This window comes from Ovis aries, chromosome 6, assembly GCF_016772045.2.
Source record: "Ovis aries strain OAR_USU_Benz2616 breed Rambouillet chromosome 6, ARS-UI_Ramb_v3.0, whole genome shotgun sequence".
NCBI lineage: Eukaryota > Metazoa > Chordata > Mammalia > Artiodactyla > Bovidae > Ovis > Ovis aries.
The window spans coordinates 29,981,089-30,005,182 of record NC_056059.1 but is presented as its reverse complement, the minus strand read 5'-3'; the positions used below and the strand labels follow the sequence as shown (position 1 = coordinate 30,005,182).

General features: G+C 43.0%; 1 protein-coding gene across 2 annotated transcripts in view; it reads right to left on the bottom strand.

Annotated features, from left to right (window-relative positions):
• Positions 1–24,094, bottom strand: part of UNC5C (unc-5 netrin receptor C) — a 422,011-nt gene that overhangs the window by 14,034 nt on the left and 383,883 nt on the right. For both annotated transcript variants that reach the window (XM_042251227.2, XM_042251228.2), the window contains 2 exons: positions 19,284–19,452; positions 15,043–15,276 (listed from right to left, as the gene is read on the bottom strand). In XM_042251227.2, the coding sequence (XP_042107161.1) occupies positions 15,043–15,276; positions 19,284–19,452 (403 nt within the window). The remainder of the gene's footprint in view (positions 1–15,042; positions 15,277–19,283; positions 19,453–24,094) is intronic.

The window sequence follows — 24,094 nt, the reverse complement described above, 5'->3', positions numbered from 1 at the left end:
CATGAAATCATTTTGGTTATTATATGTATGATAACAGAGAAGTAAGAGACCATAAAAGTAACAAGATATGTGAATTAATAAGATACAGTTTTAGAGGTGCATACTTTCCTCCTCTTATGAATGAGGAGCATTCAATCCTTCCTGGGAGCACTCATTCAGTATGCCTGCCAGGAATCACTTCAGGCTCTGGGACACACAGACAAGCGAGCCTCTGTCCTGGCCTCAAACCACACTCACCAACCTTGGTTGGAGGAAGACTGACATACAGACATGTAACCCCAACATAGTGTGCTAAATTCTAAGACAGCTTCTTCCGGGTCCCAGGGTGCTTTGGGGTCCCAAAGGTTAGGATATTTCACACACCTTAAAAGAGGACAAGAACAAAATATGTTTAAGGTCAAAAGATTTAGGAAGACTTAAGAGAAATATCGTGACCTTGGAAAGAAATGCTGTAACGGGAATTAGGATCATCTAGGCTCGTTTTTCTTAGAAATATAAATGTCACCTTCCTCTGCAAAGGTCATCCTACATTCTGGCAGCACCCCCGCCTCAGTGCCTTGTTGGGGCTCTGCTTCTGTAGAAGGGGTCACTTTCTGCTCACCTTTGTCAGTTCCGTCTCTACCCCTCCAACTTAACCGGGAGAGACTCTCGCAGGGGTCAGTTAGCAACAGAAAGTCTCTAGCCCGACCTTCCACAGGAAAATCACATGAACCCCGTGCTGCAGGGAGCTGGAACCCCAGGGATTTGGGCAGTCCCGTGGGACAGCTGCTTCTCAGTGTGGTGGCCATCCCAAAGCAGGCTCCTCGCCAGTCCCAAGTGAGGGCTGTATTGATTCACAGAGCCTAGGAGGGATTGTTCGAAAGGCAGAGACAAGGGATTCCATGGTAGAAACAATTGGCTTTCACAATAACCAATTAAACCAAGACATGATCCATGCTAAGCCATTATTCTTGGCCACTTAAAAGCCACAATAAATCCAAGCTGTTTTAAAGGTCTGTGCATATGAAAGGAGCCCCTCTGGCCTGTAACCAGCTCTCCCTGGCTCTTTGCAGATAGGATCTATCCCCATGAAAGCAGATCCCCCATGAAGGGGGAGGAGCCCTACAACTCCTAACCTCGATGTCCCTAAGGTCAGAGCTCTTCACTCTGCATCACTCCTGGGCTGGACCACGCCTGCCTCCCTGCTTTGCACTTCCTCTTCCTTCTTTGGGTCCTTCACAGTGGGGCAAGCATCAGCCTCACAGCTAGTGCACACGAGAGCCTCCGGGATACAGCTGCCTACCCTCACCTGGAAGTACACACTCAGGAATGTGGTAAGTCTCGATCTTAGGGCAAAGTGGTGACTTTGGACCAGGAACTGTGTGAGGAGCTGGGACCCTGGCTTTGCCCTCCACACCCAGCGCTCATTCTCTTCTTCTTGATACCTGTGCTCAGATCCCTGTCCTGCTCAAGGTGTAGCCTCCTCTCTCACACCACTGCTCCAAGCTGAGTCTCCTTCCTTGAAGGCGCCTGTTATAACCTCCTAGTTTCTCAGGAATCAATCCAATTTGTAGGTTATCCAGTCTTTAGCTTCTCTCTCTTTCCCTGTTTTCTCTCCAGTGATCCGATCTCTCCTCTCCTTTTCTTAGAAATCTTTATGGGCTTCCCAAGTGGCTCAGTTGTAAAGAATCCGCCCGCCAATGCAGGAGATGCAAGAGATGCAAGTTCAATCCCTGGGTCATGAAGATTCCCTGGAGGAGGAAATGGCAACCCACTCCAATATTCTTGCCTGAAAAGTCCCATGGACAGAGAAGCCTAGTGGGCTACAGTCTATGGGGTTGCAAAGAGTCGGACATGACTGAGTGACTGAGCACACAGCACAGGAAGGAGGAAACACAGATGCAACCTACACCCCATATAACACATTAAAATCTCTTCTGGAAAAGGAGGAGGAGGAGATTAGATCAAGGCTCTGCTTCATTTTATCTTGTTTCTTTCTTGGTACTATCTGGATGTGAGTGGTCCACACATTCTTTCCTCTAGATGGAAGTGCAGAGGCCTGAATTGGCTGTAGGCACTGCTGCCAAGGGGCCTGGGGACATTGCCTGGCACTTGGACAGGTGGACATAGCTCTCGTGGGGACACTACTAAGATTTCCATGCAGGGCAAGATCACAAAGGGTGGCAAATGGAGCAGCAGCCAGCCTTGCATGCCAGGAGGCTTCAGCTTGGTTTGGTTTGGCTCTGTGGCTCCGTGGAGAGGGCCTCTCACTCCACACTCTGCGCAGGGAGGGTGCTGGACTGAGCACGGAAGACTGAGCCGTGCGGCTGGAGACCCACACCCCACCTTCCCCAGGCTTCAGCCACATGGACTCAGGGCTCCCCAGGCACCACGAACAAACCAGCAGGTGTTCAGAGCCCCACATACACTGATGCCCGAAAGACAAGCCCTCAAGGACTGTGCTGCCTGGCGCTTTAAAAAATCCCGTCTCTCACCAGCTTTTATGCAGCTCACCTTGGTCCTATTCACTTTCATCCTGTGCTGGAACTGACCCCTGTCATCCAGGGAGGACGACTCTCTCTCCTTGCTTGAGGCTATCTCCTCTGCCTTCCAGCCTCGGGCCTGGGATCTTCCAAAGCAGAAGGCTGTCCGCCTCCCCCGTGCCCTGCCAGCTTTCTAGCGACACCAGGCTCAGCTCCCCGCGGGCTGCCTTCTCCTCTGGCTGCAGAGCCGGCGGAGGGAACATCTGACTGTCAGCCGGCCTCCCCCGCCTGCCTCGGGTCACTGTCACGGGCGCCCAGCCCGGCGGCACTGCTGCTCTGTGTGCACGCTGGGGAGCTCTGTGCTCCCCCCGAGTCTGTCTGCCATGCCTCGTCTCTAATAATAACAAGGTTGGACTCGGGTGACCACATGCACACACTTCCCGTCAAGTTACCTCATTTCTGGGCTCTGCCTGCTGCTCCCGCAGCTGCTGTTGCCACGGATGCCTGGTCTGAGCTGCCGCTTCCAGCTGCCCAGTCAGGCTGGTTTGTGACACCCTTAAAGAAAATGCCGCAGGGCAGCACTCGGAAGTGGCCATGTTGCTTATCTACCTCTAGGCTTGTTTCTAAGGAAAAGTTGGTCTCACATATCTATGTATTAGGGATGGGACTTTTTAGGTTGTTCTAGAACTTCTGGAGCCATCTCGTATTTCTTTGCACCCTTGAACATTTATTTGTTAACTTCTAGATAGTTTCCTGTTTTCTTCATTAAGAAGTTACTATAAGCTTAGTGTTTAAGGGCTTCCCTGGTGGCTCAGACAGTTAAGAGTCCGCCTGCAATGTAGGAGGCCTGGGTCTGATCCCTGAGGTTGGGAAGATCCCCTGGAGGAGGGCATGGCTCCCCACTCCAGTATTCTCGCCTGGAGAATTCCACGGACAGAGGAGCCTGGTGGGCTATAGTCCATGGGGGTCACAAAGAGCTGGACATAACTGAGCAACTAACACTTTCACTAGTGACTCAAATAACACAAATTTGTTTCCTTACATTTCTGTAGGCTGGAAGTCTGAGGCAGGTCCCGCTGCATTAAAATCAGTGTGGTGGTGAGGCTGCTTGCATTTCTGGAAGCTCTATGGAAGAGTTTGCTGTTCTGTCTTTTCCGTCTTCTAGAGCTGCCCACATCCTTTGGAGCCGCCTTCCTCCTCCTCCAAAGCCAGCAATGGCATATCTCTGCTCCTTCTTCCACGGTCCTTCTCCCTTTGACCGTAGCTGGGAAAGGCTCCTCACTTTTAGCCACTCAGTAATTAGATCAGACCTGTCCTGATAATTTAGGCTAAGCTCTCCATCTCTAGGTCTGTACTTACAACAATACTTGTAAAGTCTCCTTTGCCACGTAAGGTAACATCTTCACAGGTTCTGAACCTTGTGTGCTGATGTCTCGGAGGAGAAATTATTCCATCTTCCACAACTTATACTTCCTCTTCTCTCTTTCCTGCCCCTCTCTCAACCACAAATTCAACTTTGCAGGTCATTTCAGAAATATATCATAGGGCCAGGGTCAAGTGTCATGAGAAGATAATAAAGATGGGGTAACTTGGAGACACCAAAAAGAAACTGGTCCTTACGTAGGTGACCAGCCGCCCTGCTATGAAACCTGACACTCACACACAATTAGATCACAATTACAGTTAATATCTTCTCTGAGCCACTATCTTCAAAATGCCATTATAATCTAAACGCCCACCTAGGGATAATTAACATTATTGAGTGACTATTTTGTGCCAGCAAATTTAATAACTTTGGTCTCCTTGAATCCCTTAAGGGTCCCTGATACAGACCAAGACTGTGACATACCAAAGAGGTCAAATTCAGTGACCAGGTGATGCGGGACGGGACCAATCAAGTCAGTCAGCCTGACTGAAGCTTTCCTTTGACCCTACACTTCCTTCCACACACCAAGCAGAGAAAACACATTTGTTGTCGTTATCTAATGCATGTATTACATGTACGAATTGGAAAATTAGAGATTTACCGAGCATGGCCCCACCCATCAGAGCAAGACCCAGTTTTCCCCACAACCAGTCCCTCCCATCAGGAAGCTTGTACAAGCCTCTTGTCCTCACGCATCAGAGAGCAGACAAAAGCAGCAAGAATTACAATCCCACAGCCTCCAGAATGAAAACCACAATCACAGAAAGCTAACCAAAAGGATCACATGGATCACAGCCTTGTGTAATTCAATGAGGCTATAAGCCATGCCATGCAGGGCCACCCAAGACAGATGGGTTATGGCAGAGAGTTCTGACAGAATGTGGCCCACTGGAGAAGGGAATGGCAAACCACTTCAGTATTCTTGCCTCAAGAAGCCTATGAACAGTATGAAAAGGCGAAAGATATGACATTGGAAGATAAGCCCCCCGGGTTGATAGGTGTCCAATACGCAACTAGGGAAGAGCAGAGAAATAGCTCCAGAAAAAAAATGATGTGCCTGGTGGTGAAAGTAAAGTCCAATGCTATATATATGTATATAAAAACAATATCACATAGAAACCTGGAATGTTAGGGCCCTGAATCAAGGCCAATTGGACATGGTCAAGCAGGAGTTGGCAAGAGTGAACATCAACATGTTAGGAATCAGTGAACTAAAATGGACGAGAATGGGCAAATTTAATTCAGATGACCATTATATCTACTACTGTGGGCAAGAATCCCTTAGAAGAAATGGAGTAGCCCTCATAATCAACAAGACAAGAGTCCAAAATGTAGTCCTTTGGTGCAATCTCAAAAATGACAGAAGGATCTTGGTTCATTTCCCAGCAAACCATTCAACATCATAGTAATCCAAGTCTGTGCCCCAACCACTAATACCAAAGAAGCTGAAGCTGAATGGTTCTATGAAGACATATATCACCTTCTAGAATTAACACCCTAAAAAGATGACCTTTTCATAATAGAGGATTAGAATGCAAAAGTAGGCAGTCAAGAGATACCTGGAGTAACAGGCAAGTTTGGCCTTGGAGTACAAAATGAGGCAGGGCAAAGGGCTCACAGAGTTTTGCCAAGAGAATGTTCTGGTCATAGCAAAACCCTCTTCTAGCAACACAAGAGATGACTCTACACGTGGACATCACCAGATGGTCAGTACTGAAAGCAGACTGATTATGTTTTTGCTGCCAAAGATGGAGAAATTTTATACAGTCAATAAGAATAAAACCTGGAGCTGACTGTGGTTCAAATTATCAACGTCTTGTTGCAAAATACAGGCTTATATTGAAGAAAGTAGGGAACACCACTAGACCATTGAGGTATGACTAAAATCAACTCCCTTATTACACAGTGGAGGTGACTAATAGATTCAAGGGATGAGATCTGGTGGATAGAATGCCTGAAGAACTATGGATGGAGGTTTGTAACACTGTACAGGAGGTGGTGACCAAAACCATTTCCAAGAAAAAGAAATGCAAGAAGGCAAAGTAGCTGTATGAGGAGGCCTTACTAATAGCTGAGAAAAGAAAAGAAGCAAAAGGCATAGGGAAAAGGGAAAGATATACTTAACTAAATGAATGATATACCTAAGAGAATACCAAGGAGAGATAAGAAAGCCTTCTTAAGGGAACAGTGCAAAGAAATAGAGGAAAACAACAAAATGGGCAACACTAGAGGTTTCTTCAAGAGAATGGGAGATACCAAGGAAACATTTCATGCAAAAGAGAGACAGTGAAGCCACTCAATCATGTCCGACTCTTTGCAACCCCATGGACTGTAGCCTACCAGGCTCCTCTGTCAATGGAATTTTCCAGGCAAGAGTACTGGAGTGGGTTGCCATTTCCTTCTCCAGAGGATCTTTCCAACCCAGGGATCAAACCTGGCTCTCCCACATTGCAGGCAGACGCTTTACCATCTGAGCCACAGGGAAGCCATTTCATGCAAAGATGGGCACAATAAAGGATAGAAATGGCAAGGACCTAACAGAAGCAAAAGAAATTTAGAAGAGGTGACAAGAATACACAGAAGAACTATAAAAATGACCCAGATAACCACAATGGTGTGGTCATTCACCTAGAGCCAGACATGCTCAAGTGTGAAGTCAAGTGGAACTTAGGAAGCATTACTATGAACAAAGCTAGTGGAGGTGATGGAATTTCCAGCTGAGCTTTTTCTAATTCTAAAAGATGATGCTGTTAAAGTGCTGTACTCAATATTCTAGCAAATTTGGGAAACTCAGCAGTGGTCACAGAGCTGGATAAGATCAGTTTTCATTCCAATCCCAAAGAAAGGCAATGCCAAAGAATGTTCAAACTGCCATACATTTGCACTCATTTCTCTTACTAGCAAGGAAATACTCAATATCCCTTAATCTAGGCTTCAATGGTACGTGAACCAAGAACTTCCAGATGTGTAAGCAGGATTTAGAAAAGGCAGAGGAACCAGAGATCAAATTGCCAACATCTGTAGCATCATAGAAAAGCAAAAGAATTCCAGAAAAACATCTACTTCTGCTTCATTTACTATGTTAAAGCCTTTGTGTGGATTACAATAAACTGTGGAAAATTCTTAAAGAGATAAGAATATCAGACCACCTTGCCTGTCTCCTGAGAAAGTTATATGCAGGCCATGAAGCAACAGTTAGAAAAGGACATGGAACAACAGACTGATTCAAAATCAGGAAAGGAGTACATCAAGGCTGTATATTGTCACCCTGCTTATTTAACTTATATGCAGAGTACATCATGAGAAATGCTGGGCTGGATTAATCACCAGCTGAAATCAAGATTCCCAGGAAGAATATCAACAACCTCAGATATGCAGATGATACCACGCTAATGGCAGAAAGCAAAGTGAAACTAAAGAGCCTCTTGATGAGGGTGAAAGAGAAGAGTGAAAAAGCTGGCTTTAAACTCAACATTCAGAAAACTAAGATCATGGCATCGAGTCCCATCACTTCATGGCAAATAGATGGGGGAAAGGGGATACGGTGGCAAATTTTAATTTCTTAGGCTCCAAAATCAATGTGAATGGTGACTGTAGCCACGAAATTAAAAGATGACTGCTCCTTGGAAGAATAGCCATGACAAACCTAGACTGTGTATTAAAAGGAAGGGACATCACTTTGCCGACTAAGGTCCATATAGTTAAAGCTATGGATTTTCCAGTAATCATGTAGGGATGTTAAGAGTTGGACCATAATGAAGACTGAGCATTGAAGAACCGATGCTTTCGAGTTGTGGTGCTGGAGAAGACTCTTAAGAGTCCCTTGGACAGCAAGGAGATCAAACCAGTCAATTCTAAAGAAAATTAGTCCTGCATATTCACCGGAAGGACTGATGCTGAAGCTTCAATACTTTAGCCACCTGATGTGAAGAGTTAACTCACTGGAAAAGATCCTGACAGTGGGAACGACTGAGGGCAAGAGGAGAAGGAAAACAGAGGAAGAGATGGTTGGATGGTACCACTGACTCAATGGACATGAGTTAGAGCACACTCCAGGAGAAAGTGAAGGACAGGGAAGTCTGGCAGGTGGCAGTCCTTGGGGCTGGAAAGAGTCAGACACACTTTAGCAACTGAACAACAACAAGTCCAAATATATTAATTTAATTTCAGAGACCATGGTCCTAAAAACATGAAATGTAGGTCACACTAGTTTTGAGTTGGTTTAAGGAAAGTGAATGAAAAGATATGGCGGATGGGGCCAACCCAGTGGAGGGCCAGCCTTTGTTGGCCCAGAAGAGGCAGGGGGGAGGTGTTCTGGGTTCAGAAGGGTCACATCGGGCCATGGAGGGGACACCAGAGCGTCAGTGAGGAAGCACCATGCGGCAGGATGAAATGAAAGCGTTTAATGGCTACCTCCGACTATCTTACGACTGCATCTGAGAAACTCAGGGTCACACAATCATCAGCTAGATCTCCGGCTTTCATTTCCAGTGCTTCTTTCATCTTTCCCTTATCTTTTCACATAATGTGATCTTTCAGAGAGTTACTGTGTTGCAGCCTGGATTAGGGTATGTGATTACTAAAGTAATACAAAGACAACTCTCCATGACAAATGACTATGTAAAGCACGGTACGCATCATTTGGATCGTATCGCATATACATTGTCAGAAATTCAATTTACACGATTGAATGTATGATACATGAGACTGCCCATATTATATGCAAATAACTCCCCTTTTAGGTTCAGAGTTTTTTATAAACCTCTTTATTAGGAAAGGACAGTCAGAACTGCACTCCTAGGATTGTGGGATAGAAATTACTTACATTGACACTGATGTATGTTTCTCCCTGTAGTGTTTTTAAACTTATCCCAATATAACCTTGCTCTCTATTAACTTCTGGTCTATTTATATTAGGATTTAAGCCTTTGCAAAAATGAAAGGCAAATACCAATGTTGCTTTAATCACCTGAAGAGAAGTCAAAGAGAAAAGCTGTGACATACCCAACTCAATCCTTTCAATAGATGTGACCTATTTGAGAACAGAACTGGTTCTAAACTATTCTCACAATTCTTAGCACCTTCATATCTTTACATGAACTCAGCTCCCACACTGCTCCCACTTGTCCTTCCAGCACACGAATGGGGCAAAAAAAAAAAAACAAAAACCAACCCAACACCATCTGAAGGGTACATAAAAGAATTCCACTATCTCCCAGCAGCCTTGACTTACTCCAACAGTCACTGCCAGCATTCTAATTCAATATTAATGTTTCCATGTTGCAAAGCACAGCTTTTAAGTTTGAGGTGACCGGTTTTGCTTCCAGGTTTTAACACAACTCAGGGAAATTGTCATAGCTGCCAAATTCAAAGAGGTGGGTGGGAAGATGAAAGAATGCATCAGGGCTACGGAGACAGACTGATGTGGTATGTCCTTTTACTTCTTCCCTATCCACATGAACAATGTGACAAAAAGTGAGAATTAATATTCCCAGCATGTTCAGATCCAAACACTGGGCTGGTCTTTCTCTAACAGCTCTCCAAACTGTGTAGTTCCGACCCCCAAGAATGAGTGCTGTGTTGGGCTCCCCTCTCAGCTCCTTGTCCAACCCTCTGTGGGGATTTCTGCAACTCAGAAAGACTTCCCAGTCCACAGCAGTAACTCGAAGAAAATATCAAGTCTGGGGAGACCCACTTCCAGGCATTGCTTGCTAAGCTGGAGACATAGGTGATGGAGAAGTTGGATTAAAGTCTCAATAAGAAAGTAGAGTTCCTTTCCATCAGAGCTCAAACTAGGTGAGAAGAGGATGAAAGAAAAGGCCTGAAAAGTTAAGAACAGCAGCTGAGGGAGTGTCCCTTGGCTGATACCACAGGCGTTAGGTCACAGCCACCATGAAGGAGCTGTGGTTCTATCAGGAATTTGGGAAGAGTGTAGAGGCTTGGAAGAAATGTGTGGAATCTCAAGAGTCAAGGAGAGATACAGAAAAGGACTGCACAGAAGCAGGAGGGCTGTAGCTTAGGGCAGATGTCTTGAGGGTATAATATACTCAATCAGAAATTTATAATTTGTTTCAGAGAAACTCAATAGGCTGGAAGCAGAACTGGAGGGCTTGTTCCGTGGAGGTCATCTGTAGCCATGGAAATTAGAAAAACCTGCAGCAGCTTTAGATGGTAAATAATTTCTGAGTGGAAGTGAGCTCCCTGGAGATATAGGTAAGAGCAGATGAATGTTTGCGGAGCAGGAGACCAGGGAAGGTTGAGGCAGGTCTTTCTTCAAGACAGAGAGCAGCTTACATGCACCTTGTGGAAGAGAGATGCAAGGTCGGATGCTTTCGCTGGTGGCGATCTTGGCTGGTGAAGACTGCAGTTCCTCCTGTGGATGAAGAGCATCTACACTGGAGGGTTGGCAGTGCAGAACGATGGGAATGTTAGTCGAGTACAGTTGGGCAAAGGAACTATGAATATGAGATGCCTTTGAATTTAAGAGGATGAAGGAATAAAAGGAGTGGAAAGAAAGAGCACGAGGCAGGTACTGCTAGGATGGAAATCTGTACTGAGGAACTGACTTGGGTAATGAATCACGGAGTAACAGAATAAAGAATAATAAACAGAAAAGCCAGCCCAGGAGTAGATCAGTGTCCCAGAATTAGTCAGTGCTATGAGAAGTACTGAAACTTTTCCTCTTGGTTAGCTAGGGGTGTGGTCCTTACTGCAGAGACTGCGGGAGACACATATTAGTTGGGAGATACAGTTCCAGGTAATGTGAGCAGGTGAAGGTATGGGTGAGAAATTAATTTGAGGATATAGGAAAGTCTGCCTTCAGTAGAATTAAAGTGCCTGAAAGACCTCGGAAATTGTTTAGAACAGTAGTTTATAACCTCAGTTGCACAGTATAATAACACAGGCAGTGCTCAAACAAACAAAAACCAAACCCAGTATCTACACGGATCAGATCAGAACCTTTGGGCTGGAACCCTGAAACAAGTCCTTTTTTTAAAAGCCTCCCAACTGACTCCTACGTGTTCTGGATAGAGAACTACTATTAGGATTTGGGATGAACATGGGTGAGGAGTAGGGTGGATCTCAAGGAGGAGGTATTTGGAGGGGTGACAAAAAAGACGGTATTTGCAGATAACAGCAATGAGAGGATCAGGGAGACGGGAGGGAGGCTGGAGGGGAACATGGGCAGGCAACGTGCCAAGAAGGCAGAATTTTGGTAATGAAGGGCATGTGTAAGTTAATGGGCCCCAAAGTTCCACTTCGAGGGTGGGCATAAGGCAGTTTTGGCAGGACGGAGCTAACACTCTCTTTGGTGTGCTGGGTTACCTATAACTAGGATTTTGGTATTTCTGCATTGTTTAAAGTCCATGAGGTACAAGAAAGCCTTATTCATTATTTATGTTTCTTTCAGGCTAAGTGCTGGATCCCCTGATGCTGAGAATTTATAAACATCTATTTGGAAAGCACTGACCATAATATAAACTGCTCTTGGGTTGTTTTTACATCTTAAACCTGGTCTCTGTTGGTGTTGACCATTTGCATCTCTTCTCACTAATTATCATAATAGAAATTATTTTATGAGATCTAACTATTTTTTTGGCAAGCATTTGTGTATGTCTGTCAAGAAAAAAGGTCAAGAGTGCCCCTGTATGAAAATTACTTGTATGAATATAAAATGTGTGTATCAGATATTTCAGATATGATGTAGATCTTCTATGGATGCTTTGTGCAATGCTTTTTCTTTAAATTACTAAAAAAAGTTGCCTTAATCAGACCCCGTGGATTGCCTACACAGTTTTTCCTAAGAAGGATTTATATCTAGGATGATTTCTATCCTGACTGTGCCTTGGAAGTATCACATTTACGAAGAATATAAAAGAAATAACCTCAAGCTTTTACACAAGAGCTGTGTGTTCATATCATTTAACATCAGGTACTCCAACAGGCTAAACCATCAAAAACTTATCCAGGGACCAACTGTGGTTCAGTCTCCTCATGGACATAACCTGCAACACTCAGTTTTCGTAACCCAGAAGTACTCTCTGGATGGAAATTCCAGAAGGAAATACCCTGAATTTCAGAAAAAACATCTCTTCTCTGGGCTTCCCAGGTGCATCTTTGTCCCACTTCTCCACTTCCTCCTCTGGGTGTTCCTCCTCAGGTAGCTCCTCTGCTGGCTGCCCCACGTCTCCCTTGCAATGGCAGGGCTCCCCCAGCCCCTGTGCTCTAGGCTGTGGCTCTCCAAGCAGCCCACTTGAGAAGTAGAGTCCAGACGGCCACCAGCTGCCCAGGCATGAAGCCTGCTATTTCCAGCTATAGCTGTGTGACCTAGAGCAACTTCCTGAACCTTTCTATGCCTTGGAGTGCATAGCTGTAAAATAGGGACACTGGGGTCCCACAGGTTGTTGTGAAGATTCAGTGGGTTAATAAAAAATATGTAGGGACTTCCCTGGTGGTCCACTGCTAAGGCTCTGCGCTCCCAGTGCAGGGGCCCTGGTTCCATCCCCGGTCAGGGAACTAGATCCCACATGCCACAACTAAGGCTTCCATGCTGCAACTAGGATCTGGCAGAGCCAAATAAATAAAAAGCTATAAGAAAAGATACCTAGAATCTTGTGCAGCACATTGGAAATTCTCAGTAATGTTTCGTATCTTTATTTTCTCTCTCTACTCTCCCTTGATATTCTTCCCAATCATTATGGATGACAAATATCAGTGCTGTATGGTTGGTTCCTCAATTTCTCAGGATCTGCTCTTGGCTGGGAGAGTCACATCTATATTTCTAACTGTTCATTGGGCAGCTTGGTCCTGGTGTCTAATCCATGCTCTAATTCAATACACCCAAGGCAAAGTCACCATATCATGACTCCAGAGCTACCCTCCCCTGACTCTGCTGCTATTACTTAGAGGCAGATCTGACCTTCTGCTCCACCCATTCAGGGTTCCTAGTCTCCATGGCCTGCAAGAGTTACTTATTAGGACCTTTCCTACCTGTTTCCCTTCTTCTCACTCCTGTCTCCACCCCAGCTCTATCACACTTTTCTTAACTTGACTCTGTCTTTCCACTGATGTCAGACTAGTATTTCTAATAAATATTTACTGTCATGTCTATCTTCTATTTACTTCTCTCCAGTGATTCTTCATTAACTAAAGAAATGGAATCTCCACGCCTCTCTCTGATCCTCAAGGTCCCTCTGAACAAGACGCCTAACTATCAGTTTAGGCTTTCTGGAAATGAGATGCTGTGTAAAGTCTTTATTTACTGTTCCCTCTGCTTCTTCATAAGAATATTCTGCTTTATTAACTGTGCCAAAGCCTTTGACTGTGTGGATCACAATCAACTGTGGAAAATCCTGAAAGAGATGGGAATACCAGACCACCTAACCTGCCTCTTGAGAAACCTATATACAGCTCAGGAAGCAACAGTTAGAACTGGACATGGAACAAAAGACTGGTTCCAAATAGGAAAAGGAGTATGTCAAGGCTGTATATTGTCACCCTGCTTATTTAACTTCTATGCAGAGTACATCATGAGAAACGCTGGGCTGGAAGAAGCACATGCTGGAATCAAGATTGCCGGGGAAAATATCAATAACCTCAGATATGCAGATGACACAACCCTTATGGCAGAAAGTGAAGAGGAACTAAAAAGCCTCTTGCTGAAAGTGAAAGAGGAGAGTGAAAAAGTTGGCTTAAAGCTCAACATTCAGAAAACGAAGATCATGGCATCTGGTCCCATCACTTCATGGGAAATACATGGGGAAACAGTGGAAACAGTGGCTGACTTTATTTTTGGGGGCCCCAAAATCACTGCAGATGGTGACTGCAGCCATGAAATTAAAACACGCTTACTCCTTGGAAGGAACATTATGACCAACCTAGATAGCATATTAAAAAGCAGAGACATTACTTTGCCAACAAAGGTCCATCTAGTCAAGGCTATGGTTTTTCCAGTGGTCATGTATGGATGTGAGAGTTGGACAGTGAAAAAAGCTGAGCACCGAAGAATTGATGCTTTTGAACTCTGGTGTTGGAGAAGATTTTTGCAAGTCCCTTGGACTGCAAGGGGATCCAACCAGTCCATTCTAAAGGAGATCAGTCCTGGGAGTTCATTGGAAGGACTGATGCTAAAGCTGAAACTCCAATAGTTTGGCCACCTCATGCGAAGACTTGACTCACTGTAAAAGACTCTGATGCTGAGAGGGATTGGGGGCAGGAGGAGAAGCGGACAACAGAGGATCAGATGGCTGGATGGCATCACCGACTTGATGGATATGAGTTTGGGTAAACTCCGGGAGTTGGTGATGGACAGGGAGGCCTGGCGTGCTGAGATTCATGGGGTCGCAAAGAGTCAGACACGACTGAGCAATTGTATTGAACTGTTTCTTCATGCTGTTCCCTTCACCCAGAATCTCAAGCTTCCTCCCCATTATTGATGGTCAAATCCTAGCTTCCTTTAGGGCCAATCTCAAATGTTAGCTCCTTTTGAGCTTTCCTCAAAACAATATGATGCCTCCTTCTCCTGAATTCCCATAAAACTTTGCATTCACCTATGACATGTATCACTCTCTGACTTCCCTCCAAGGCCTTGGCATACTTTTTTTCTGTCTCCTTCTAGATGATAATGTCTTCGGAGGCACTCACTATATGCTTTAAAGCTTCAAATGGGAGAAAATGAATGGCAGTAATAGCACCAGGAATTAAGCCCATTTATTCTATAAAGCAGAAGCCTGTTGTCAAACGCTAACCCTCTTCCACACAGTCCTCATAGAAAGAACGGGAAAGCGTATAATGAAGTAGCACACAAGAGGAACATCGAGTGTGCGCAATTACGCCAGCTCCTCTTGTAGGAAGAACACAGCTGAGATAAACGTGGAAGCAGGTTATTTACCATCCACGCGTCTCATTGCCAAATTCTTCCACTTCTAAATTTTTCATTAAAAGAAATCAAGGAAGGTAAACGAAAGTAGCCCTTGGGAGGCGTCAGCAGAATGGAAACGGCGTATTTACCAGCAGGGCCTCAGATGAAACGTCTAATTTGTTCTTGTAACTGCATCTCTGGGCGCCAAACACTTGTGTTCAGGCACTTGGTGCATGGACACACACACCCTGCCTCTAGGTGTGAAGTGCGCGGACCAGGCTGGAGCCACCTACCTTCAGGGCATCCTGAGTGTCATCCAGGCAGTACACTCGGAGGCTGTACTCCAGCGAGGAGCAGCAGAGTGGCCCAAAGATGGCCAGCTTCAGGCGCTTTGCAGCTGCTTTGGTGGTGGACTGCCCGACCAGGGCATAGGTGCCGAGGTTCTCAGAGAGGAGGTGGCAGGCCTCCGCGTCCAGCTGAATGTAGCACGGGGTGGTGAAGTTCTCCTCGCCAACCACCACGACGTCCTGCGGGCCAAGAAGGAAGGGGCAGTGGCTGAGCCTCTGATGGCCATGATGGTAGCCAATGGAGGTGCAAAGAGCAGGACCTTTACCCCTGAGTTTTGATTATTCCTTTTCCTGCTCTTTTTCCTTTCCCTGACCTTATTATACTTTTATTTCCATTCTTCATCATTCTCTCCCTTACTTAGTTTGCCTGATAACATGCTTTATTTAGAAGACGTTCATTTAGCCTTTTTTGATCTTTCAAGAATCTACATTCTGGGGTCTACCTAAAATTCCAAAAGAAGTTTATGTTATCCTTTGAACTTCAGTATATTTGAGTTGATTATCTGTTTCTGACCATTTGCTTTAACCTCTAAATTGCTCATTTATCCAAAAGTACTCTTTTAGTTTGATGTGATTTCAGCATGGTAGTTTTTCCCCTAAAAATCTAGGAGTTTGAAAAGAATTTTTAAAAAATAATTAGGAAAATTAAAGAATTATGCAATACCATTCTACTGAGTTCTCCCAAACTCACCTATCAATTACTTTTCCAAAGTGATACACTGCTTTACCTCATAATCTGGCCTTGTGGACTTTGCTAAAAGCACAGTATGCAAGCTCTATGCATTTGGCACATGTTACTTTTCATGTAAGCCTTTAAGCAGTCTACTCTTTTAGATTTTTAATATTTAGCAAGAAATAAAAACAAGCGGAGCTGATAACTATATTAACCGGGTTTTGATTTAACCAAATGACTCTGGCCACAGAAATCTGAAAGACCAAGCACAGAATCCATAAAACAAGGGTCACAATTCCATGGCAGAGAGGTAACAGGACTGTGTGAAGCAGACAGGGCAGAAGACAATAGGGAACAGCAGAGACTGCGGTGAAGCAGAGTGCAAGCCAGTCTAAAGAGCTCAGTGTCCACTTGCCTTTAGCCACCGCAGCCATGCAGGAATGGGCTTGCAGTACTTTGACTGTAAGCATTTTTGCTGTAGGCAGTTTTGCCTCATAATTAATGGCTGGTAAAGCCATTTTGCCATAAAAGGTGGAATAGTAAAAAATAAAAGAGACATTAACAAAAATAATAAAACATGAAAACATGAATAACAAAAAGACTTTATTTTGAAATAAAAAATATTTTAAAACATTTGAAATGTGTAGGGATTCATGACAATACTGTACAAACAACCTGTTTTTACTTTGAGGGTTATATATATGCCCTTATCTTCAATATCCATTCCTAGTATTATACACATTTTTGCTTGTTCATGCATCTCCTTATTTGGCATCTCGCTTTTCTTTTGCAAAAATTTCTTCCTAATTAAGAGAAGTATGTTTCCAAATACTAGGATGCATACTTATAATTGAGCTTTATGTTGTAAACGTCTCTACACCGTTGCTTGTTCTTGGTTTACATTCTCCCAGGTCCCATGACAGATGTTCCAAAATTCTATGAGAAAAGTGGGCTCAACTCTGTGCCTTTTTAGCCTGTGGCCTCTTTCAGATTTATGGAAATTAAAAATGTGAGTACGTGTCAGTGGAAAGATGAAACCAGGCTGTCAACTTTGGTTTGAGGTTGACCAAAGAGGTGATCAAACTGTCACACCAAACTGTCCACCAGTTATTTTATCTTTTACACCAAAATTGTCTTATGACCAACTAGTTATGTGGCAAAAATGCTTGTGGAAATAAAGATGTCAATGCCAAAGATGCTTACAGTAAAAGTACCAGGTACAGCAGGAGTTCAGGGTTAGGGAGGACGCAGCCTTTAATTTTTCAAGAGAAGTTGGAAGTTCAGATTTTTTTTTTTGGAATCATCCAACTTTTAATTCATTCAAATTTAAAAGAGAATTTCATGGGGGAGAAATGAAATCATGTGAGGGCACAACTCAGGCTCTACATTAGGCTACTTAATCTCCGCAGAGGCAGCAACCAGGTTACTTTGCTTCCTACCGTATCTAATGCCTGGCTCATGGTGAGCAAATGGTAATTTATCAAAAACACGAACAAACGTTTCATCATAAATTGAGTCTCCAGGGCTTGTCACAGCTTTGAAAGTTGCCACCTCAGATGGCTATTTATTAGTTAGCCCTTGCAACATCATCTGAGCTACACCATGGCCTGTGTTTTAATAACATTCATGAAATCATTTCTTCAGCTGAACCCATACCTAAAATGAAGCTCTAACTGAACTAAAAAGGAGAGAGAGGTACTCAGCACCTCTAGGCTTATTTCAGCTCCAAAAGGACACCTGGAAAGATGCTGCTTTCTCCAGCAGGGCAAGGACAAGCCTTGAGTGTCATTTCCTGATGGCATGTTACAGAAAGCCTCCTAGAAGAAATGGCAGAGGATGAAGACGCTCCCTGTTCCCGTCACAAATATCATTACAGTGTTTTCATAAGGATTTCCCTCTTCTACTCTTCATAACTCTTTCTTTTCTCCTCTTGTTATTATTGTTATTGCTATTATTACTCAAATCCAGAAATACGGTATTATGGTAATAGGTGGAGAATCATGCCAACAAAGTAGGATCCCTTGAGATTAAGACTTTTATGTTTCTGAGATTAATCTTTTAAACTTAAATGGAACTGAAGTTAGACCTGGTCAAGTCCAGTCTTAACATTAAGTATAGCCCCAGACTTTAATCCAGGTCCTCTTGCAAGGAGCGATGCTCAAGTGACCAAGGTGAGAGTACGTCCATAGAGAGGACATTCCAGATAATCCCAGGGACGCCCTGCTATGCTTCTATCTCTACTATTATTTTTTCCTAAAATAGTAGGAGTTGAGTCTTAATGTTATTTTTTTCCTATAACTTTCTTTCCCAAAAGAAAAATACTGTAAGTAATCACAAATACATACAACATGTGTCGTGTACTGTGCTTAGCTGCTCAGTCATGTCCAGCTCTTTGCAACCTTATGGACTGTAGCCCGCCAGGCTCCTCTATCCATGGGGATTCTCCCATGGCAAGAATACTGGAGTGGGTTGCCATGGCCTCCTCCAGAGGATCTTCCCAACCTAAGGGTTGAGCCAAGATGCTCCGCATTGCAGGTGGATTCTTTACCATCTGAGCCACCAGGGAAGCCCACAAACAACATGCATATTGGATAATTCTCTTGTAAAGACTACACAAATCACTTATTTTAAAGATACTAGGTATAAAATCTTCATGGTAAATATAACAAATCCTCTTGCACTTAATTTCAGGTTTAACTGCAGGGTTCTGATGGAAAGAAAGAGCAGGATTTGTTTAAGGCGCTGCCCTTAAGAAGTTCCAATGGCTGCAGCTACAGACAACCATGGTGCTACACACAGTCTTCATTGTATGGGAGCTTAGGATACACACTTCCTGCTTTCCCAGGTTAAATTCAGACCTATTTCCAGGACTTGCTGGCAAGTAAGTCCTAACATTTTCTGACCTAGGTGCAATGTTTCTCTACCTGACAATTAAAACACACTCACACTGACACACACACTCTTCCCTGGTGACTCAGATGGTAACAAATCTGCCTGCAAGGTGGCAGACCCAGGTTCAATCCAGCTGGGAAGATCTCCTGGAGAAGTGAATGGCCACCCACTCCAGTATACTTGCCTGGACAATTCCATGGACAGAGGGGTCTGGTTAGCTACAGTCTCTGGGATCACAAACAGTCAGACACAACTGAGTGACTAACACTTTCACTTTCATATCTCTATATATGCACTACATATATATATATTTCCCTTCCCAAGATAGTATGTATATTCAAAATGGACTTATGTAAGACTCTAAGTGCACTTTCCCTATGAGTTAGCTAATGACTGGCCATCATTTTCTTTGTGCTTACCAGTCAGTAGATAAAGCACTCAGGAGCCAGTGTCTGACTGTCTGTCTCCCCATCTCCCCTTCCCTCTTTCTTTCCTTTCCTCTCTCTCTCATTTTGAGTATAAGCTAAAATTCCACCCATGTTTTGCTTTAAAAATAAAAGCCTTCCCATGATCGCCTGTGCTTATCCGCATGAACTGCACCTTTACCCCCCCAGAGGCTCACCTCCCACTGTCCCTGCGCTGCCTGGTTCTTGAGCTGTATCTTCCAGTCCTCGGTGCTGGGATCTGCACAGTGATGCATAGTGAGGATGACGGGGCGGGTCAGCAGGGCTCCTGGAGGCCCACAGCTCACCACAGGGGTCAAGAGAGTCTGAGAGTCCTCCATGGGCGGCCTGGGAGGGGAGCAGAGATCGCATGGTGACAGTTCTCTAGTATTTAGGTACTATGTACTCACTGAGATTTCAGATCTCCAGTTGCACAAATAGTTTCCTCTTGGAGGTTTTAGTATTGGAGGGTGGATGGTGGGTTGAGGCAGAATTAAGTAGGAAGACATGCATTTCATACCAAGACTTTGATCTTGTAAGACTTGAGGTCTTTCTGATAATAGTGACTCTGCCTGCATCTCTTTGATCCTTTCCTTCAGACACAGGTCTGCCTTTGGTAATTTCCTCTAAATTCATGTACAGATACTTTCAGGATGGAATGAGATGGAACAGAGTCCTTATGAAGTTACATAAGCATTTTTTTTTCTGATAATCCCTGCCAGTGGTTTCATAGAGTTTTAGATACTTTTGTGTTTTTATGACCTAACTTGAAAAACACTTCAAAAAAATCACTTTAGAATAAGGATACCCTAGAGCTAAACTTCCCCCAAATGACTTTCAGAAATAATTCAGGCTAGTATACCAGATTCATTTTTTAAAATATGACCAAGCAATAACAAAGAACTGTATTTCTATAGCAATTTAAATGGATTTTCTCTACATGCATACTTCATACATGGTGGCTCAGTGGTATAGAATCTGCCTGTGATGCAGAAGACCTGGGTTCGATCCCTGGGTCAGGAAGATCCCCTGGAGAAGGAAATGGCAACCCACTCCAGAATTCTTTCCTGGATAATCCCATAGACAAAGAAGCCTGGCAGACTATATATAGTCCATGGGATTGCAAAGAGAAGGACACAACTGAGCCACTGAACAACAACAATAATTCATACTCTGAGAATTTGGGTGGAAATGAACTTCAAAGATCCAAATTCTTTATTTTAATTCTATGTTTCTTTTTTTCTTTTTAAATTGCCTTATTCTTTCCCTAATAAGACTGCAATTAACAGGTAGTGAATAAATTAACTCAAGCTGTCAGTTGGTATGTGAGGACAGAGGTCCAAGGTGTTGAGTGGACTGCCCAAGCCTCACAACTAACAAGGGCTCGTGCTAAAACCAATGCCTTTGCTAAAACTACACTCAAAACTATGCTGTCAGAATAGCTTGACTTAAGAAATCCTGGGCTCATAGAATTTTAGAGGAGTAAGGACCCTCAGGGTCAACAAGCACAGAGCTTCTCTAACAGCATGGTGACATTTGGTTGGTAGTGAGGGGTCACCTCACCTATTCTCAACTCAAATTTACAAAAAATTCTTACTTGGAGTGAATACAATGTGCCTTCCTGACACATCTCTCCACATATTCTTGACCTGCTTTCTCTCCACTTTGACATTAAAGAGCCTCTCAAGCATTTAGAGATTTTTATGTCTCTAAAAATCTTTTTCCAGACCAAACTTCCTCGATTTTTGCAACTTCAGCTAGAAAAGCATGGTCTCCATGTCTCTCTCCATAATTCCATCTTTCTTTTCAGAGAGATGTCTTTCAGCTTCATTGTCTTCACTAGAGCGAGGCATCGTGAATTGAATGGAAGACCGTCTCTCCTTGGTGTCCACACAAGAGTGGTTCCAAGGACTCCCCTGCAGACACCAAAATCCCTGGATGTTCAAGTTCCTTACATAAAAGGGCACAGTATTATATTAAATGGCATATAACCATTATATAGAAATTATATAAGTACTACAAAATTTCTTTAACCATTTATAACCAAAATTATATAACAATTACATAAAATGATATATAACCTATGCACACCCTCTCACATACTTTAAATCATCTCTAGATTGTTTATCATACCTAATACAATGTAAATATTATGTCAATAGTTACCAGTGTACTGAAAATTCAAGTTTTGCTTTTTGGAACTTCCTGGAAAAAATGTTTTTTTTTTTTTTCCCCCCCAAATATTATTGATCCAAAGTTGGCTGAATCTGTAGATACAGAACTCATGGATAGAGGGCTGACTGTACTTAAATGTACAGTATAGCAGACTACTGCTTTCTTTGTTTTGGAATGACAGTGGAGCCTGCTGGGCTATAGTCTATGGGGTCGCAAGAGTCAGACATGACTTGGAGACAAACTACCATCACCATGTAGCTATATTAATGCCTCACAAAATTGTTGCTTTAGATTATTCTCAATCAATTATTTATAAATATTATTTAGCAGACTTGAGTTAGATGGGAAGAGAGAGATAATATGGTTAAGCATGTCCTTTATAAAAGGAGGCAATGACACCCTAAGAAGGTTAAGTAATTTGTTAAAGCTGACCACTCTGTGTACTCTTAACATGAAAGGCTCTTAGGCTGTCTGTGGTTATAGCAATGGCTTCTGAACCTATACAGAGAAATTTATATTTAGCCATCTAATTTTACTTTAATTGTTTTAGGAAATTTTTCAGGTCATCTATTTCTTAATGCTATGTTTTTCCTCCATATATTGGCTACCTCTTCTCGTCTTTTATCTTCCATAAATTTGATATAACTGCCATTTATGTTCTCATTCCAGTCATTGATAACATTGTAATATAAAAACAGGGCAAAGACAGAGACCTTTTCAAGGACACTACTTGAAACCTCTCTCTAGTCTGACATCAATACTTTGAGTTACTTAGTTCAGTCAAATATAAACCCATTAAAAATGTACACTGTCCAGTTCATATCTATTTCATTCACATGGATATTACAAGGGTCATATCAAATTTCTTTACAAATTGCATCAGCCACTTGAACTGGAATTTCCTCTAGTCTTCATCTATGGTTAATATATTCAATACTATGTAACCTAGAAGTTAGCTTTTATCTGTGGCCTACCCTCACTTAACACTCAGTGAATGAGAGTAGCCACTATTATTTCTTTTTAATGCTGTTGGAAGACTACTCTCCCTGAGTCTCTCATTTTCTGCATGGTCCCAGTTGTCTTTTCAAGACAACTGTGTAGCAATCACCTTTGACGATACAGTGCTTACCTTTGAAGCAAACGGTAGACATGTCCACTTCCCATTATAAAACACTCAGGCTCCCTAAACACAATGGTTTATTCCTGGAATGGAGCCACTGAATGTATAGATGTCGTCTGTCTTTACATCACCCTTTCAGAACTGAGGCTTAGGAAACTGGCGCAAAAATGGTAACACTGGATAGTGCTATTGCTGTGAGCACTTTGTCTGACTCAGGAGTCTTGTCTCATTTATTAGCATCTACAAAACTGTGGCAGCCACCTTGATGGGTCACAAGTAAGGTCAAATTTTAGACATTCCTAAGTTCTTAGTGATTATTATCATCAGGTCTAAGAACTCAGTTAAAACTTAACATATTTCCCCTTAACAAAACTTGGCTATTTGTGCTTCCGATTTTAAAATTTCACTAAAATCTCTCAACCTATGGCTTTCCTTTCCTCCTATTTAGAAAAAAAAAATAGTTAAAAGTTATCTCTTTTTAGCCTTTTAATATCATCTCCACTCTCACTGAATAACAATAAAGTTTGATTAAATCTAAAGTTATCAGAGGACCTGGAAATATACTTATATTTGGAATTACAAGATAGGTGGCAGCTTGAGAACTCATTACTGTCCCCTTTAGTTTTCATTTCCTCTGAACCCACTCTGTCCTCCTTTGTTCCAGTCTGAAATTCATTCTCTTAGGATGTGAGTGACGTCTTGCTTTCACTGTGCCATAGTTGATATTAAACTTATCTTCCCTAAGCAGTAATCACATTGTTATTTAATTCTACTTTTCTTACTGGGGGGGGGGGGAGTCATGGCTGCATTTTCCTGAGCACTATGCTTACCTTTAGTTACAAGTATACCTTGAGAATGCACATTAAACTTTTAAGGAAGGAGACTAAAGTGAAATCCATTTCAAGTGGTCCCTGCAGTAGAGTTGGGGATTGGAAACAGCTGTCTCTCAGTCTGCTGTTAGCAGCCGGTGCTTGAGGAGGAGGTGGAGGCGGAGGAGGGGTTCTTATCGCTGAGTTGGAACAGAAGGGAGACCACTGCCTGCTGGGCTGGGGCGCTGTCAGACCTGCAGTCCCCTGGCATGCAATATTGATGGGCACCATTCTTGGAGGAGGGATAGCAAGGGAAGGAAGGGGCAGTAGGTGTCAAAAGAATTTATTAACCCAGTGAGATGCAAGAATGTAATGAATAGGGAAGTGGTGATGTGGAATTCATAACCGGGAATGAAAAACAAAGAAGAAATAATGATAAGAATCTTTGGGGGTTTTCAAGATGAAAGAAATAGCACTGAAATTGGAAACACTTCCAAGCATACATGGAGGAAGCCACTTAGGAAAGGTTAAGATTTAACTGTGTGAAACCAAAGGTCACAGCATTTAAATCCACATTCCCTTTATTTACATAAAGGGAGGATATTAAAATACATAAAATGGTAGAAAATAAATTTTTAAAAATCTGTTTTATGTTTTTGCAGAGAAGGGCTTTATTATGTCTCATGTGTTATCTACGATGTTTAAGCACACTTTCTATAAATATTAATTCCAGATGATATGGAAATGAACGTAAAGCAAAAATTAGCTACAGAAATAGCAATTAAGTAGAAATCCAGTTATTAACAATGATTAAATTTTAAAAACTTTTCAGAGTCCAACAAGGATCATTTATCATGATAAATGTTGGATGGGTTCTGAGCACCCT